At 43.8% G+C, this 17,908-nt stretch overlaps 2 protein-coding genes across 2 annotated transcripts in view; one reads left to right on the top strand and one right to left on the bottom strand.

Annotated features, from left to right (window-relative positions):
• Positions 1–885: 885 nt before the first annotated feature.
• On the bottom strand, positions 886–8,464 carry LOC117937635 (diamine acetyltransferase 1-like). The gene is made up of 6 exons (XM_034861720.1): positions 8,197–8,464; positions 6,923–6,974; positions 5,492–5,572; positions 3,103–3,204; positions 2,977–3,017; positions 886–1,349 (listed from the first exon to the last, which is right to left on the bottom strand). Exons 1-6 carry the CDS (start codon positions 8,257–8,259, stop codon positions 1,173–1,175), a joined length of 516 nt encoding a protein of 171 aa, XP_034717611.1. The 5' UTR covers positions 8,260–8,464; the 3' UTR covers positions 886–1,172.
• A 1,954-nt stretch (positions 8,465–10,418) lies between these two features.
• The window catches only part of LOC117937640 (acyl-coenzyme A thioesterase 9, mitochondrial-like), a 32,012-nt gene continuing 24,522 nt past the window's right edge, over positions 10,419–17,908 (top strand). The window contains exons 1-5 of the mRNA XM_034861725.1: positions 10,419–10,627; positions 13,092–13,189; positions 15,323–15,349; positions 16,697–16,742; positions 17,464–17,645. Coding sequence (XP_034717616.1) covers positions 10,614–10,627; positions 13,092–13,189; positions 15,323–15,349; positions 16,697–16,742; positions 17,464–17,645 — 367 coding nt within the window. The 5' untranslated portion in view covers positions 10,419–10,613. The remainder of the gene's footprint in view (positions 10,628–13,091; positions 13,190–15,322; positions 15,350–16,696; positions 16,743–17,463; positions 17,646–17,908) is intronic.

The raw sequence follows: 17,908 nt of genomic DNA, 5'->3' as shown, positions 1-17,908 counted from the left end.
GATAAGTTAGTTTTATTGCAAACTTAAGTCATATCAACTCTCACGCAACATCAAGTACAAATAATAAAAAAAGGTTAAAATACAACAAAATGATTTCAGAGTGACACAGCGCTGCAGGACTCCTAAAGTCCTAAAACCCTCGTCTCAGAGTCCATGGGTTTTTGGTTAGATGTCCGACTAAGTCTGCGGTTAACGAGCTTTAGAGATTCTGAAGGCTTTACGTGTCCCAGCATCAGAATACAGAGGTTGTTGGACACTAACCCAGGTAACCCGTCTACTCACTAGTCCCCCTTCGGTCCCCGGTTTACACTCAGGCTCCCGCTAGTTAAGGCTCCTTTAAAAGTGACGAGCTCTAATCAGAAGTTGCAGACGTGCGATTGTGATGTGGTTTGTTCTAAGCCAATCGTCTTCAGGCGATTCCATCTGCTTTTGAATCCTCACATTTGAAGATTTGTCTGACCTAAACGTGTACGTATTGAACTTTTTTGCCTCAGAGCTCTATCTTCTGTACTAACCCAAAAGAAAGAGTTGTCGAGGGATCCAGGGCAACGCCGACTTTGCCGACCCAGGGGTCATAAGTGATGTAGGACGCGACAAACCCGACCACCTTCGGATCTGCAGAGACAGCGAGGGAAGGGTTAAGAGTCCTGCTGCTACGGTACCATGATGATTTAAATCAGTTTTAATCATTCATGAAAAAATTAACTAATCCACATTCTTCATTTTAGAGCCTAAAACAGCTAAGTATTAAACGTGTTGTTCCACAGAGCTTTGTTTCCTGTACTAACCCGAAGAAAGAGTCGAGGGATCCGGGGTCAACGCTAACTTAGCCGACAAATGAGTCATCACTGCGGCACTCTTTAAGCAAAAGACGAACAATAAAAGAAGCTTATAACGTTTTAACTACGTGCAGAAACAGATTACCGCGATACACAATTTCCCCTTTTTGAAAAGCCGAACGTCTTCGTCTGACCGGAGAGAAGACCGAGAGGCCGACCGAGTCCCGAGCGGGCTGCTGCGACGCCGCCACCGCGTCCTCTCACCCACGAGAGCTACAGTGGCGCCAAAAATCAGATTCAATTACATGACTCGTCAGGAACAGCAGCCACGCCCTCCGACCTCAGCTCGGACTCCCGGGTCTCCCGCCCCTCCTGGTGCGAGCCGGACCGCCTTCACTCCTCGGACGGGGTGCCCATCTTGACCAGGCTGTTCTTGTCGAACCTGAAGAGCCTCCAGCCCTCCTCCTGAGAGAGGTCCTCGGCGCCGCGCCGCTTGTAGAACTGGACGGACGGCTCGTTGTTCTCCGCCACCACGAACATCATGCCGGTGCAGCGCGTCTTCATCGCCAGCTGGAGGACAGACCAGGGTCACGGTCATAAAGGATCAGGGTTTCACTAGTAAGTCTGAGCATCGTTTAGATTTGAACCCCCATGTTGCCCTCATGTTGCCCTCATGTTGTCCCCATGCCGCCCTCATGTTGTCCCCATGTCCCCTTCATGTTGCCCTCATGTCACCCCCATGTCGCCCTCATGTTGTCCCCATATTGCCCCCATGTTGTCCCCATGTTGCCCTCATGTTGTCCCCATGTCGTCCCCATGTTGTCCCCATGTCGTCCCCATGTCGTCCCCATGTTGCCCTCATGTTGCCCTCATGTCGTCCCCATGTTGCCCTCATGTTGTCTCCATGTTGCCCTCATGTCGTCCCCATGTTGCCCTCATGTCGTCCCCATGTTGCCCTCATGTCGTCCCCATGTTGCCCTCATGTTGTCCTATATCAATGTTCTTTTTAATTCCCCAAAATAACATGATTGATTCCACCCAACGCTCTTTGCCAAGTACAAATCTCTACTTTCATTAATTTTGGGAAGTCTTATTCAATTTTATAGCATTGTAAAACAAATGGAAGTGTTTTTTAAAATAGTATTGAGTAAAAGTTGACATATTCCAGTCTGTGATCATCATCAACATCCATTCCTTTAATTTTAGTCTCAATAATTCCTAATTTCTGCTTTTCTAACTCAAACATTAGGTGTAATATCCTATAAATGAGGGTTTCTGTAGTATTGCCCCTGATGATAATGATGCTACATCGATTCCCAGCTGCCGAACGGCACACCTCCCGGTAATAAAGCCGGCTTTCTGCTAACTAAAAAAGCATCACACGCTCTGCAAATGGAGGGATTTTCTCTCAAATAAAGCCTTTGAAAGCAGAATGATAGAAAGGCTGAAAGATTTGGATTGTTCTCTTTTCCACTGGGTTTTCTGTTTCATTGATTAGAATCTCCGTGAAAGAAAGAGACCTTTAAGAGACTTCTTCCATTGCAGTAAGGGATGTCCACCACATGATTTACAGCTTTGATCCAATCAGTGATCTGCGTACTAAGCAGAATGAGACACCCCAACTACAACTGGTAGTATTAGAGAAGATTTACATTGAACTGCTAAAGGTCTGGCTTTCAACCCCATTTTGTCACCGTCCAAAGTGCTTAAAGGCCATTTTATGCTTCTGCGTCGAATCTTGTGCGTTTAGCCGTGTGAAATTTGATTCCCGGCTTCATTTCCCCCAAAAATAGAGTCCAAAGCACATCAGGTTAAAGTTCTACCCGCGCTAAGGTGTCCGCCTGCTTTATTAGGTTCCACATCGACGACAACGATGAACTAGATCGCTCCAACGCCGGGAGGACGGGGGAGTCACACCGTGTCTTGGCCTTTTAGAAACCGTTATATATCACTTCCACTCACTCTTCCTTTTTTACTTTTCAAAGCTTTCTTCCTTTCCAGTTGTGTGTTCAGGGATCAAGCCTTTAACTACATTTTGTTGGGAGACTTCTGTCATCCGGCTCACGCCACGCCTGAGTCGCTGACCCGATCTAAGATCAACGTGGCGGTTCCAAGGTCTGGAATCGGGCGAATACCCCCCCCGTTTAGTCATTTCCTCTGACCCCCCCCCCCCTAAGCTTTGCAAAAACATACTCACGTCACTGATGTGGCGCAGGAGCTCCGAGCCGATGCCCAGTCCTGGGGAGACAGAGGAGACAACTCGTTACTAAAGAAGCAGCTCATTAAAAGGAGGTCTGGACTAGAGGAGTTGTGGGTTCCTTACCTCTGTACTGATCCATCACGTAGAACTCCTCCAGGTAGAGCTGTTTGCCGACCCAGGGGTCATAAGTGAAGTAGTACATGACAAACCCGACCACCTTTGGATCTGCAGAGACAGCGAGGCAAGGGTTGAGTGTCCTGCTGCTATAATGCTATCAGATGATTTATAACAATATTTATCATTTATGATAAAAAAAACACTGATCCAGGTTCTTTATTTTAGAGCTTAACTAACTAATCGTTTAAGCAAGAATTGAACATTAGAAATGAACATAGTCTTTAGTTGCAGCCCCGCCACCACACCGAACTCATAACGTAGTTTTAACACCCCTCCCTCATCTTTAGACTACTTCTTGGCGTGGACTTCCCTCCTGGACTACGTGGTTCTAGTCACTGAGAATGTGCTCAAGGTAGAAAGTCACATTTATACACAAATGAGTGTTTTTGCTCGCCTTGGGTCAAGAACGTCTGTCTGTTAAAACTGAGCAGAGATGGGAAGGAAAAGAATAACAGTCTGACTTTTATCAAAGATCTGGGATGGGAATAAATCCATAACTAATAAACAGGAAGTCTCGTTGAGAACCAGATCTCTTTTTCAAGAGCAACTTGGAACAAACCAAACAAACTTACATTTTCACCCTCAACCCCTGTGTTGTCCTCCCATCAAAATTGAAAAATCAACAAAATCAGTCACTTCTGACGTTTAGCACTACGTGTAACTTTAGTTTTACAGTTATATTTTGAATTTATGGTCAATAAACCTCATTTATTAGGAAATTATACCTAATGTTTGAGTTAGAAAAGCAGAAATTAGGAATTATTGAGACTAAAATTAAAGGAATGGATGTTGATGATAATCACAGACTGGAATATGTCAACTTTTACTCAATACTATTTCTAAAACACTTCCATTTGTTTTACAATGCTATAAAATTGAATAAGACGCCCCAAAATTAATGAAAGTAGAGATTTGTACTTGGCAAAGAGCGTTGGGTGGAATCAATCATGTGACAAGGGCTACATGTGGACAACATGAGGGCAATATGAAAATAACATGAGGGCAACATGGGGACAACATGAGGGAGACATGAGGGCAATATGAAGACAACATGAGGGAGACATGAGGACAACATGAGGGAGACATGAGGGCAATATGAAGACAACATGAGGACAACATGAAGATAACATGAGGGCAATATGAAGACAACATGAGGACAACATGAAGATAACATGAGGGCAACATGAGGACTACATGACGACAACATGAGGGCAACATGGGGACAACATGAAGACAACATGACAACATGGGGACAACATGAGGGAGACATGAGGGCAACATGAGGGTTAAAACCATCCTCAGGTGTGATTGCAAAAACAGAAGTACAACCTTTTAAAATGTAAAGATATCAGATATCAGAGAATGGAGCGTCCTACATTTCCCATGCAGCATGTCGAGACTGGATCAGAATCTGAGCTTGCTTACAGAGCAGAGGGAGCACCTGCAGCCGGGCGTCTCGCCCCATCACGCTCCAGTTTCTATGTGTGTCTGTGGTTGATTTTACAACAACAGGAAGCAGTGCGTGCTGCACTGTGATCAGGTTACCACCGCTGGTCTGTGCAGGCGGAGGAAGCAGCACCGCCATACCATCACACTCACTGTTACTCTGGGAGGTAACGTTAAAGGAACGGTGATGTCAGCGTGTTATATGGGACTAGTTTCTAGATTCTTCTCTCCTTTGGGACAGGAAACTGAGGATCTTTGAGTTGTGGACATAAAAACACAACATTTGAGGACGTCCTCTCTGGCTTTTTGGGAAACCCTGACATTTTAGAGACTGAACAACTAATCCATTGACTGGTAATTATTAGTCGCAGCCTGTAGAAACATCCAGATATTACATAAGTACTCCACATAAGCCTCTTTAAATAAGACCAGCAACATCCTTTGTTGTAGTTTAGCTCATCTTTCTCATATCTGGGGTTTTATTTTCATAGATTTCACCAAGAAGGGGGCGACCTCTAGACCTCTATTCACCCAGGAGTCCTGCAGCGGCCAGGGATCAAATCCTTTGCTGCACGTCACCCCCTCTCTTTCTCTCTCTCCCCTCCCCCTTTTTATTTTTATTTTTTTTATTACTATAACTGCATGTTCCAGTTTCATTTTGAGCCCTTGATCACACATTGAATTCAAATGGTTAAGTTAAGAAAACTCAAACACCACTAGGACCTTACGAACTATAATTCATGAACAGGTCAGTGATGTAATCTGGTCATGTGTTGGAGTTACTTGCTCTTGAACATTTCCTCTGATGTAACCAGAGGTGACTCCTGAGAGTGGTGTACATTTTGGTTTTTTAGTGAGGAGGAGGAGGAGGAGGAGGGCCGGCTCTTACCGTCACTGCTGGTCTCTCCTTGGATTTCAGCGATGATGCAATGGTAAAACGGGGTGTCACCAAATCCATCCTCAAGGAGTTCTGCAGGGAAATGAAACCTTTAAGCACGAAACGAGGACTTCTTTACATCACGCGTATATACATATAGACCGATCCTCGTCCGATCACTTGTTGACAAAACGCCTAGTCCAAAAGTGATGTAATTTCAGACATTTACTCACTATTTTAAAATCACACATAACATAAAATAAGACCTTTGGTTGATTAATTTCAAGCACCGAAACAATGCACAACACATCATAGGTTAAGGTTTTTTTTGGAACAAACAAACGCTTTGGCCCCGTTATCTCTCATCAAAACATGGAGATTGGTGGACACATACTGCCATATAGCTCGTAACTGGCACCCCCCCCCCCCCATTATTCAATAATACAGCACTCCTGATTGATGGGAGGCCAAAAACAGCCCCACAGTGGGAACAGAGGGGGGGGGGGGGTTATTATCTTAAAGACATCTATCTCCTTCTACCTTCTATTAGGATCAGCCCTCACGGCACACAGTGTTCCCCGGCCGAGTCTGTTGCACATCCAATTCAGTTTTATTTATAGTATCAATTCATAACAAGAGTTATCTGGAGACCCTTTACAGATAGAGGAGGTCTAGACCACATTCCAGAATTTACAAGGACCCAACAGGTCTAGTAGTCTCCTCCAGAGCAAGCAACAGTGAGACAGTCCATCCTAGTCGGAGATCATTCACCATGCAGCCAAAAACCTGGGGTAGGGGTAGCTAGTGTCACTTTTTGGTAATAATTGGCCCTTCCTATCGAGAAGGTCCGGGGACGCGGTTGTCCAGACCTGATCGACAATCTCGTCTGGCGTGATGTGCGGTCTAACGTCCCAGAAGTGACACGTAGCAGAATCACTACAGTTTCATCCGTAGGACATGTCTCACCCCCGTGGAAGTGGACTGGCCCGTCTGCCCACTGAGGACTAGGGGGACTTATCTTCACGTGTTCTGGGAGTGCCCGACATCTGCCCGGATCAACGGTACTGGACCCGATTCTGATGGACCCGTCAGCCCTTCAGCTCTCTAAAAGCTAAACAACGTGCCACGGCTGCTGAGAAGACGCCTGCAACCCGTTGGAAACCGCCTCATGATGTGTGTGTGTGTGTGTGTTCGTACGTGGACCCTTTCCTTTTTGGGATTTACACTCGGCTCAACGTTGCTGACTCAATGTTGTGTTGTTCCGATCTTTCACATCTCTCCTCTGTGCGTTTTAATTGGCTCCTGAGATATGTTCATGTCTCAGCGTATTGTTTGTGATTTTAAATGAAAAACAATGCACACACACACACACACACACACTTTTATGGAAATACTTAAAAAAAAAAAGGTAAATTTAACAAGATATGTGTAAAATAAACTCACCTTTTTCAGTCAGTGTCACCTGGTGCTCCATCTCTTCGTATTTGGCGAGCTCCTGGGAACAAAAACGGAGGAAACACGGTCGCTTTAGCACCGGAAAAAAAAACTGAATTTTCAAAAGCCAAAAACAAATCTGTATTTCAGAGTTTAAAACATCCGATCCGACCTTCACCACTTGACATTAATCCATAACAACCAACCCGTGAAATGGCTTTTGAGTGAACTGTAACACCACGCACGACCCAGAGGGACAGTTTTACACTCGTTCACTTCCTGGTGAACTAACCCCAGGATGACGACCCTGGGATCTCTTCTTCATTTTAATGTGTGTACTCTGTGTTATCTAGCTTCCACTAACGGCTTCGTTACGGGTCCTAAAAAAAAGGGATGATTCATAGTTGTTGAGCCACGTAACCCGAAGTCATATCCGCATTCAGCTCGATTCAGCCGACATATACGCACATACAGATATATAGATATATTGGTATTGCATATATGTATGTGCATATCAGTCGGGTTTATTTACCTGTCGCACTCAAATTGCCAAAAAAGTTAATTTTATTAACTGAGTATTCACTAAAAGTAATTTCATAGACGACAAAAATGCAAACAACTAACCCCAGCTTCGGTTATTGATTATGTCCTGCTTTTCTCTTGTTCAGACCATTTTAATTGAATATATTTGCTTTTGGACTGTTGATCGGATTTAACAATGGATTTAAAAAAAAAAAAAAGAGTCATTTTGTAGAGTAAAGGGTGTTTAACCCTTGTATGGTATTCGGGTCAGATTTAAAAGCCAATATCCGTTAATAGGTCATGAAGTCGAGTTGTTTTGAAAACCCCAAATAAGTCCCGGGTCAATTTGACCCGAGGGGGCACGAGAGGGTCCCGAATGTGACGACAACACGCGGGTTAAAACTCACCTAATAACTCAACCAAATTTCGGTGCGTTACTCATGTAAGGTCAGTAGTTATACAGCTGTTATAACGGTTCATTAGCACCGACCTCGGTAAGAACATAAGCTGAAGGTAAGACTGACCATATTTGGAGAACCGGCACTTAGACCGGATATGACTAGTCTGGCTGTACCACTACACAAAGGCCACCGACACACTGATCTCCCACCGGACGTTTATCACCGACCACTTTGTCACAAACAGACGGGTGGTTCGTCACTTATACGCCGTCGCCCGACTCTTAAGTGTCGTGTTACCAACGTAACCGTTCCGGGAAAATAACGTAAATTTAACGACCGCGGTCGTGGTTCTCGGCCTACCTTCACCAGTCGTAGTATATCAGACACGTCCCTGGGTTCAGCCTTTCGTAATTTATACTCCATTTTCTTCTTTTACTCTTTTTTCCTCTCGTTAGAAGTCCTCTGTATGTGAAGTGAAAGATTAGAAGTTTCTTCATTCGCTTCAGAGTGGCCTTTTCCCCACAGTCAGCCTCTGGTCCGGACGCGTTTGTCGAGACAAGATCATCCAGTAGATATCACCCTCGGCTGGGTCGCTGCCGTTCATCTGAAGCCCCCTTTGTTTACCTCGCGCTACTTATACCCGGTTCGTGCTGGAATGCGGTTGGTTCCCGTCCGCAGCTCTCGGATTTCTGACGAATCAGCGGCTCCCCTGGCTGACCTTCTCTTAGCCAATCAGGGCTAACTTCAACGTCTGTTTTCCTTCTGTCACATTGATTGATGGGCGTGGTTTCATCTGGCAGACGGTACATCCATAACAACACATGTAACCCCGAATTTCCATGCTTTTTAAGGTGAATTTAAGGAATACATTGAGCATCTCAAACTTATAGACACTGAAGAAAGCCACAAAACTGACATACTGCACGGGCAACCGTTGGAAGAGTAATCTATTTAGTTTTGTCTCTTATTGTAATTTTAAATGTTTAGCCATCTCCTTCTACAGACATGTTTTGTTTTTAACTCTCATGTTGTCCTCATGTTGCCCTCATGTTGCCCTCATGTTGTCTTCATGTTGTCCTCATGTTGTCTTCATGTTGTCTTCATATTACCCTCATGTTGTCTTCATGTTGCCCTCATGTTGTCCTCATGTTGCCCTCATGTTGTCCTCATGTTGCCCTCATGTTGTCTCCATGTTGTCCTCATGTTGTCTTCATGTTGTCTTCATATTACCCTCATGTTGTCTTCATGTTGTCCTCATGTTGTCTTCATGTTGTCTTCATATTACCCTCATGTTGTCCTCATGTTGCCTTCATGTTGTCCTCATGTTGCCCTCATGTTGCCTTCATGTTGTCCTCATGTTGCCCTCATGTTGTCCTCATGTTGTCTTCATGTTGTCCTCATGTTGTCTTCATGTTGCCCTCATGTAAATGTAAATGTAAATGTGCTGTATTTATATAGCACTTTTCCAGTCTTAACAACTGCTCAAAGCGCTTTTACATCTACAGGGAACATTCACCATTCACACACATTCATACACTGTGGCCGGGGCTGCCGTACAAGGTGCCACCTGCTCATCAGATACACACTCACACACATTCACACTCCGATGCGCAGCACCGGGGGCAACTCGGGGTTCAGTGCCTTGCCCAAGGACACTTCGACAATGACTGCAGGGGCGGGGATCGAACCACAAACCTTCCGATTGGCAGGCAACCACTCTACCACTGAGCCACAGCCGCCCCTCATTGTCCTCATGTTGTCCTCATGTTGTCTCCATGTTGTCCTCATTTTGCCCTCATATTGTCTTCATGTTGTCCTCATGTTGTCTTCATGTTGTCCTCATGTTGTCCTCATGTTGCCCTCATGTTGCCCTCATGTTGTCCCCATGTTGCCCTCATGTTGCCCTCATGTTGTCCTCATGTTGTCCTCATGTTGTCTTCATGTTGTCTTCATGTTGTCCTCATGTTGCCCTCATGTTGTCCTGTTGTCTTCATGTTGTCCTCATGTTGTACTCATGTGGCCCTCATGTTGTCCTGTTGTCTTCATGTTGTCCTCATGTTGTCCCCATGTTGCCCTCATGTTGTCCCCATGTTGCCCTCATGTTGCCCTCATGTTGCCCTCATGTTGTCTTCATGTTGCCCTCATGTTGTCCTCATGTTGTCCTCATGTTGTCCTCATGTTGCCCTCATGTTGCCCTCATGTTTTCTTCATGTTGTCTTCATGTTGCCCTCATGTTGTCCTCATGTTGTCCTCATGTTAATATGTACGTAGTTGCTCTCAGGACTGTGCACCACATTCCTCCTCTCATTTTTCTGCAGTATTTACATTTTATATTTTTATATTTTATATTTATTTTATATTTCATATTTTATATTTTATATTTTTATATATTATAATTTTATATTTTAAATTTTACATTTTATATTTTTCATTTTTCATTTTTCATTTTATATTTTATATTTTATATTTTATATTTTATATTTTTATATTTTTATATTTTTACATTTACTTTTATTATGAAGCCTACATGAACTATCAGTTTGTTTTTAGTTAGTTGTGTGTTTTTATTTTTATTCTGGCTGCACAGTCTCGTAGCGTCTTGCGTCATCACGCAATGGGCGTGGCCGAACACCAACACGGAAGTCGTTCCTCTGGTCCTGACTTGCCTGGCACCTTGGCACCGCAGTACCCTCAAGAGGAGAATCTGTGATTTTTGTCCCCTCTTACCCAGCTCACCGGCTTTATTTGGACATTTACTTGACATCCGGGTCACTACAATGCTCGCACCGAGGTCAGTGGGATCAAAAACGTGTCTCAAACTTCTGTTGTGACGCTGCTCCCTGGACTTTGCTAACATCTGTTAGCATGTCTAAACGCCAGCTGATTGACGTTAGGAACGCTAAGAAACTACTTCGATGATGTTTTGGTGTATTATGATGAGTATAAATAAGAAAGCATAAGCTCCGCGTGGGGATAGTTACCAGGCCCCAAACAGGGTGGGGACACGTTGTAGACACAAAGGGTGTGTCGTGTTTATAACACTGTGTTTATAACACCTTTATAAAGAAACTGTGGGCTATAGAAGCCCTTTTCCGCCAATGTAAGTCAATGAGAAATGTTCTCAATCAAATATAACTCAAAATACTGACTTGGTTTCTCAGATATCTCATTATTTGGAGATACTATGTCAGGCAAAGCTTGGAAAAAGAATCCTCCTCACCTCCCAGTAGTTTACTGGTTTTTAGTTTTGCTGATTCCCTGTATGCCTTTGGGATCATAGTAATGTTATTCCAAATTATGGTAATTATGATTCCACAGACACTCGACAATTAAGGATAATATTGCTGTTTTGCATGACTAACAGACTACAACAAATACTTCTGAAAAGGTCGGTCCCCAAAGGCATTAATTAGTTTTTTTTACTTTGACAAGATCTTTGAATTTCCCCAAACTGCTGTATCTCTAGACCAGGGTGTCAAATATAGAGCCCGTGGGCCAGGAACGGCTCGTCAAAGGATCCAGTCAGGCCCAGTGGATGACTTGGACTTGGAAATTGAGGCCCAAGTCCCAAAGATTAAGGGTCTGGCATCGAGTGATGAAAGTCGCCCATCATCAAGGGTGTGCATTTGAAAATCTCATTGCACGTCCCGCCTATATCAGATACACCGATGTGATTCGTTTAGCTCGCCTCTGGCCCCGCCTATATCAGATACAGCGATGTGATTCGTTCAGCTCGCCTCTGGCTCCGCCTACATCAGATACAGCGATGTGATTCGTTCAGCTCACCTCTGGTCCCGCCTATATCAGATACAGCGATGTGATTCGTTCAGCTCACCTCTGGCCCCGCCTATATCAGATACAGCGATGTGATTGGTGCAACTCGCCTCTGGCCCCGCTTATATCAGATACACCTATGTGATTGGTGCAGCCTGGATCTGGCCCCGCCTACATTAGATACAGCGATGTGATTGGTGCAGCTCGGCTACAAAGGCATAGTTAATGAGCAGCATTACTCGATGCCAGAGGAACTCAAATTGTGCTCTCGCGAGAACTCTGGATTTCCAGTGTAGTAAATGTACACCTTTTTTCTTTGAATATTACCCCCTCTCTTTGAATATTACCCCTCTCTTTGAATATTACCCCTCTCTTTGAATATTACCCCCCTCTCCTGGATCCGTGACATTATTCCCAACGGCCTTAGACCGCTGTCGTAGCCGAAGCAACTTGTGTTAAACATCAAGCTGACAAGGAACTCTCTGATGGACAAAGATTCAGCTGAAACAGTCTTGTAGGTTCAGAAAATGACATCACTTCAAATGTGCTGTATTTATATATCGTTTCTAATCTTAACGACTACTCAGAGCGCTTTTACATCATACAGGAAACATTCCCCATTCACACACATTCACACTGGCTGCCGTACAAGGTGCTGCTCATCAGATACGCACATTTACAGTCGGGTTTCAGTGTCTTGCCCAAGTACACAGGACCAGGTATCGAACCACCAACCTTCCGATTGGCAGGCCACCGCTCTCCCACTGAGCCACAGCCGCCCGCTGTAAAGCAGCTCGTAAAATCAGGAAAAGACAACACTATCAATACGGTTTCCAAAATCTAAGACAATACCTAGTCACATATCACACTATTGATATAAAATCGATATGTTGCCCAGCCCAACTTTAGATAGATAAACGCTTCTGGACCAAACACTACCCAATCTGACGTGTTTTATCGGTAACGCGACCCAAAATTGGGGAGATTTTACCAGCGTTGGCAGCCAAGATGACGTCTTTTACCGCCGTTAGCATGTAACTGCATCCGACAATGTTAAAAAAAACACTCCAGTCCTGCCCACCTGGAGCAGATGACCAATCAAAAGGCTGGCTAAGTGTTGCATAACAAAGAGAATAGTTGGAAATCTTAACGTTTTAGCTCAAAGGGATTTCTCTGAAATAAGATTATTTGAAGTTTTGAATTATTACATTGTAGATATGACACAAAATATGGAAAGGCGTAACATGAAAATGAAGCTGAGTAACTGCAGTGTCTGCTGATATTAGAAGTTTTACATCATGCAGCGAGCGCCGAGAGTCTGTCTGTCTGCCCGATCAGCTGTTGACTGTCGAGCAGCGGGATTAAATCCGGTTATAATTAGAAGAGGATGGTGCGTGTGTGTGTGAAACTGGACTCTTTGGCTTTAAGGTCATCTCAGGGTTTGTTGTTGTTATGTCCTCATGTCCCCATGCTGGCTGCAGGTTCCTGCTGCTGCGGTCAGCTGCGTCCTTCACGGCCAGGTCCTTCTGCACGGGGGGGGGCGTGTCCAAGCCTGGCAGGGCGCCCGACATGGCGGAAGGTAAGACAGCACCCGTGCATTCTGGGGGATTTGAGCCGCCTGCCGCCTGGTTTAATCCAGACGTGCTGTCAGGAAGTTCGCCGTGTTGATTCGGATTCTAGTTCTTGCCGTCTGACCTGCTTCCAGGCCTGTGATTCCATCCCCACATTTAGGATGTTTTCAGAGGTTCAAATAGAAAATATCCTAAAAAGGCACAGAAATTAATACATTTACTTTTAGAGAAGAACGTGTTAGTCCGAGTAAAAACAGGCAGCTTCGTTGATTTATAGTCAATTTGCCACGATTATTATCATCTCTTTATTTATTCGTCGATTCATCGATTTGTTGCATGTTCTATAAAATGTTAAAAAATAGTTTTAAAAAGTCTCAAGTGTTCCCAAAAGCCCAAAATGACGTCCTCAAATGTCTGAGTTGTCCCTACAGTTTAAAGAAGCTTCAATCCATGGCCCAAAAAGTGTGGATGCCCCAACACCTACATCTCAGTTTATTAAAAGCCATCTTCGTACTATGAGCAACGTTTACATAAGCACAGAAATGTATGCCAAAATGACAACAACTTTGGGTATTTTACATGAGAAATTTCTATAGTTTTTGTCCCCCCACTAAAAAAACACAAGATAAATGTAGTTAATTAACCATCTGGAAAACTGAGTTTCTACACAACTAATCCTGCAAAAAGCGTAGAGTAATTATTTATGAATAAGCACAAAAAATGACTAATCGACTAAAGAAATCTTAGTCAGCTAAAACCAAAACCACAGATTAATCAACTAAGAGAGGACACAGCCCTGCTGGAATGCCAGAAGTTTTAGAAATGACTTTAGCAAATATAATTATCAGTTGACAACTAATCAAATGACCTTTGCAGCTCTAATTTTGCTGTTACAGCCTTTCAAGTGCCAGGATGTTAGAGGGTCACTTTTCTGGACTCTGATGCCGTTTACTGTCAGCACATGGGAGTTAGATGTTGATGCAACACCTGGATGGAGGCTGTGAAAGGCCCTCGGTCTGTTGACGTTGTCGCTGAATGATCTTGCCACATTTTCCGGTGTCAGGCTGCCAGCTCACGCTGCTTTATTTAGCCTATAAACTTCTGCTTTATGTTTTGGGGACTCTCATATAGGTACGCAGTGATCCAAGACTCCGGACACATGCATTCAGACAGTGTTGGGGGGGGGGGGGTCGGAGTTATCCTTGGCCTCATGTTACCTCATATTAAAAAAGTAAAGAAATTAATTTCACACATTAAGGTAAACAGATTTTAAAGCACTGCTAACAGATCGGTTCTCGATGCTAAAAGACACGTAGACATCAAAGGGGCACGAGTACATAAGTTTTACTTCTTCCTACTCCTTTTTGCATGTGTATAAAGAGGTTTGAACTGCAAATAATAATGAATTTTGTTGTTTAATTGTTTTTTATTACCATGTTTTATTCACATGTTCGAAATAAAAGATACCAATCAATCAAAGTTTGATTGGTGGAGCCTTACTTTCAGAGGATAGGACAATATCGTAGTAAATATCACTGGGAACTCGAACATTTGTGATCTCCTACGAGAAAAAGTACAATCGAACGCCACTCGGAGTCTGGGTTTCAGTTTGGAAACTCGGAGAACAACGGCAGCATATTATAAATGGAAAACCATCAACGTAAAGTATATTTGCCTGTATTTAAGTAACATTTACGCCACATTAAGATATGTTTCTGAGTATAAAAGTGCCGTAAAATTGCTGAAACAAATCGCAATTTGGTTATTTTTATTTTCACCAAATAATTCAGCCCTAATTCCAACTGTTGATTTAGAAATCCCCCAAAAAAGAGTTGTCAGACAGCAGAGTCGCAGGCTGAAAGCACACGAGACATGCCGTGCGAGCGCACGCCGATCCCTCGTTCCCTGAACACAACCCCTCTGAGCGATGAGGACGGCGGCGCGGCTAGTTGCTTGTCCTGAGAGCGAGGGGGGGGGCGAAGTGTTTCACATTTCTCGCTCCTGTGGAGGTGGAAGCTCTTCAGCGTCTCTCTAAAGAAAGGAAATGTAACGTGTTGACGTGCCAGTGTGAAATCCTCCTCATGCTGACGTCCATCCAGGCTCCTCCTGCACCTTTTTTAATCATTTTTGTCTCTCCACAGGAAATCCACTCTTGCACGTGTCTAATGGTGTGTGTTGGTAACCCGAGACAAGTCATTTCTACCTCTCTAAGCCACACTGCTCCTACCTGCAGGGGGTCTCTTCTAATTTGCGTAATCTGCATCCCTCTGCACCGACTGACCGAGCGTCCGCTGTCTTTCTTTACTCGTTCCTGTGCACCTGTTCTGCCTCATGTATGGTCGGGATGTAATGTTCCCGTCATGCTAAACCTCCTCCTGCAGCACTCGGTGCTGGCATCTCATAACCTTCTTCTTCTTCTTCACTCTGTTGCACGGAGCTTCAATATTCAGTTTCTGCTGGTTCTCACATGAATGTATTTTTCCTCTTTGTTGTTTGATACTGTCTCTCTGTTTGGGCCTCAATAAGCAAGAATTACACACATTTTACAGTTTTAATGCTTCATCGGATCACTAGGGCTGTCCTCCATATAAAGAAAATGCCCACTTTACCTTATGTTGACCTTGTCACACACTAGGAGACTCGGAAAAGACTAACATTTGACTTTATTTCACATGTCAAGACAATCTGTCCTACTGCCTCTGGGTTTTCAGTCCCAGACCTGAAGACCTCAAACCCACGATGATATAAAACGTGTTTGATTACGTTGGGACGTGAAGAAGACTTTAGACGGCTCGGACTGAGTTTTATGACCCCCTCGGTGTAAGGTCCATGTAACACTCATGATTTATCAACCAATAGATCTGTTGCTTAAATGGACAGGTCTGAAAAACGGAGTTTCTCCACAAAGAATCGTGCAAAAGCACCACTTTAAGTCTTGTGTTTACCTGAGATGTGCTCATAGGGCTAAGACCAAAACCACCAGTTGGTCGACTGAAAGACGCGGCGGCCCTACAGCTCGCTCTACTTTTGTAAGAGAGACTTTTGAATTTGAGGTAAACGTTGTTTATAAATGTTCTTCCTTAAAATATAGGGGGCATAACTACACACACAGACACACACACAGACACACACATCATCACATATTCTTCCCAATACATAGAGATTGGCATGGAGACCCGGCCGTAAATCTCTCAATGCAAATCAAACCAGCTATTAGACTAACTGAAATCTCTCTAATCATTAAGATCAATTTGCAAAAGATGTTTTTGTTTTTTTATTCGTCTTTTTAATCAACTTTAGCACGGGTGTGTAAACTGTAACGGTGAAAACAACTGACCTCGTTTCCCAGAAGGCTCCAGCTGTGAAAACAAAAGAGTAACAGCCTCTTTGTTTCTTACAGAGACAGTATGAAACATATAGCCTTGAACACTTGGTGCAAACACTCACACACACACACACACACACACACAGACACACATAGACACAAGAGCTGATTGTTTTTCTGTGTTTTTCAGTGCGAAACAGGCTGAGAGAAATCGTGGGAGCTTCCACTAACTGGAGGTACCGGACCATCTGTGTCAAAGCCCCGAGAAAACAAAATACTAGCTGTGCAGTTTCGTTTCACCGAGGTTGTTATCCATCGAGTCTGATAGCTTAAAATGTTGGGTGTTGTTTCAAATCTCTCAGTTCTACTGGCACAAACGTGCACGTATTGTTTCTCCAGTACAACCCTGACTGTCAGAGACACAATACAGGGAACTAGTCCAGAGATTTCCATGGATTTCAGCATCACCTTAACATCCACTCACAGCTCGCAGGGAGAAGCAACATTCCTCCAGCAACACAAGGGAGAGACAAATGTAAACAATTTGAAAGAAAAAAGCCCAGAGAAATATAGATGGAAACATAGCACATAGAAGAAGGACTCTCAGTAATGATGCCTCTACATCTTCTAATCCCAATTCAAAAAAAAATGGTTCTAATGGAAGTTATATTTACATGTTTTTCCAATGTCCTGATAGTTTTGGACAGTCCCAAAATATGTGTTCAGGCGGGACAATTTGTTAGTTAATGTCCCTCTCTGCATGATGACTCCCACTTGGTATCTGACGTAGTTGTGTTCATCTCCAATTCCCATTTTTCTCTGATACAATGAGAGACAATCTTCTGTTTTTTTTTTTACAGTTGCTTTAATCGTCCACATGAAGACATGTTCTGTTTTGGAGAGTCCGTGGTTTCCTGTGGTATTATGTTTATATCCTGTATATTTGTGATACTCCAGGGACCACCAGCAGGCCATGTCGGAGCGCCTGTCGCTGTCGTCCATGTTGGCGAGGTCTCAGAACGACCTCCCAGCCAAGAGGATGAGGGACAGCTACCTGGAGGTGCACCTGCCTCTGGGCTCCGAGCCCCAGCTCCGAGAGAAATACCTCACCTTCCACAACACTGTCAGGTACACACACACACACATATATACATACACACACACACATATACATACATACATACATACACACACACACACACACACACATACATACATATACATACACACATATACATACATATACATACACACACAAACACACATATACACACATATACATACACACACACACACACACATATATACATACATATACATACACACACAAACACACATATACACACATATACATACACACACACACACACACACACATATACATACACACACACACACACAC

Source organism: Etheostoma cragini, chromosome 22 (genome assembly GCF_013103735.1).
Source record: "Etheostoma cragini isolate CJK2018 chromosome 22, CSU_Ecrag_1.0, whole genome shotgun sequence".
Taxonomy (NCBI): domain Eukaryota; kingdom Metazoa; phylum Chordata; class Actinopteri; order Perciformes; family Percidae; genus Etheostoma; species Etheostoma cragini.
This window is presented reverse-complemented; position numbering and strand designations above follow the sequence as displayed.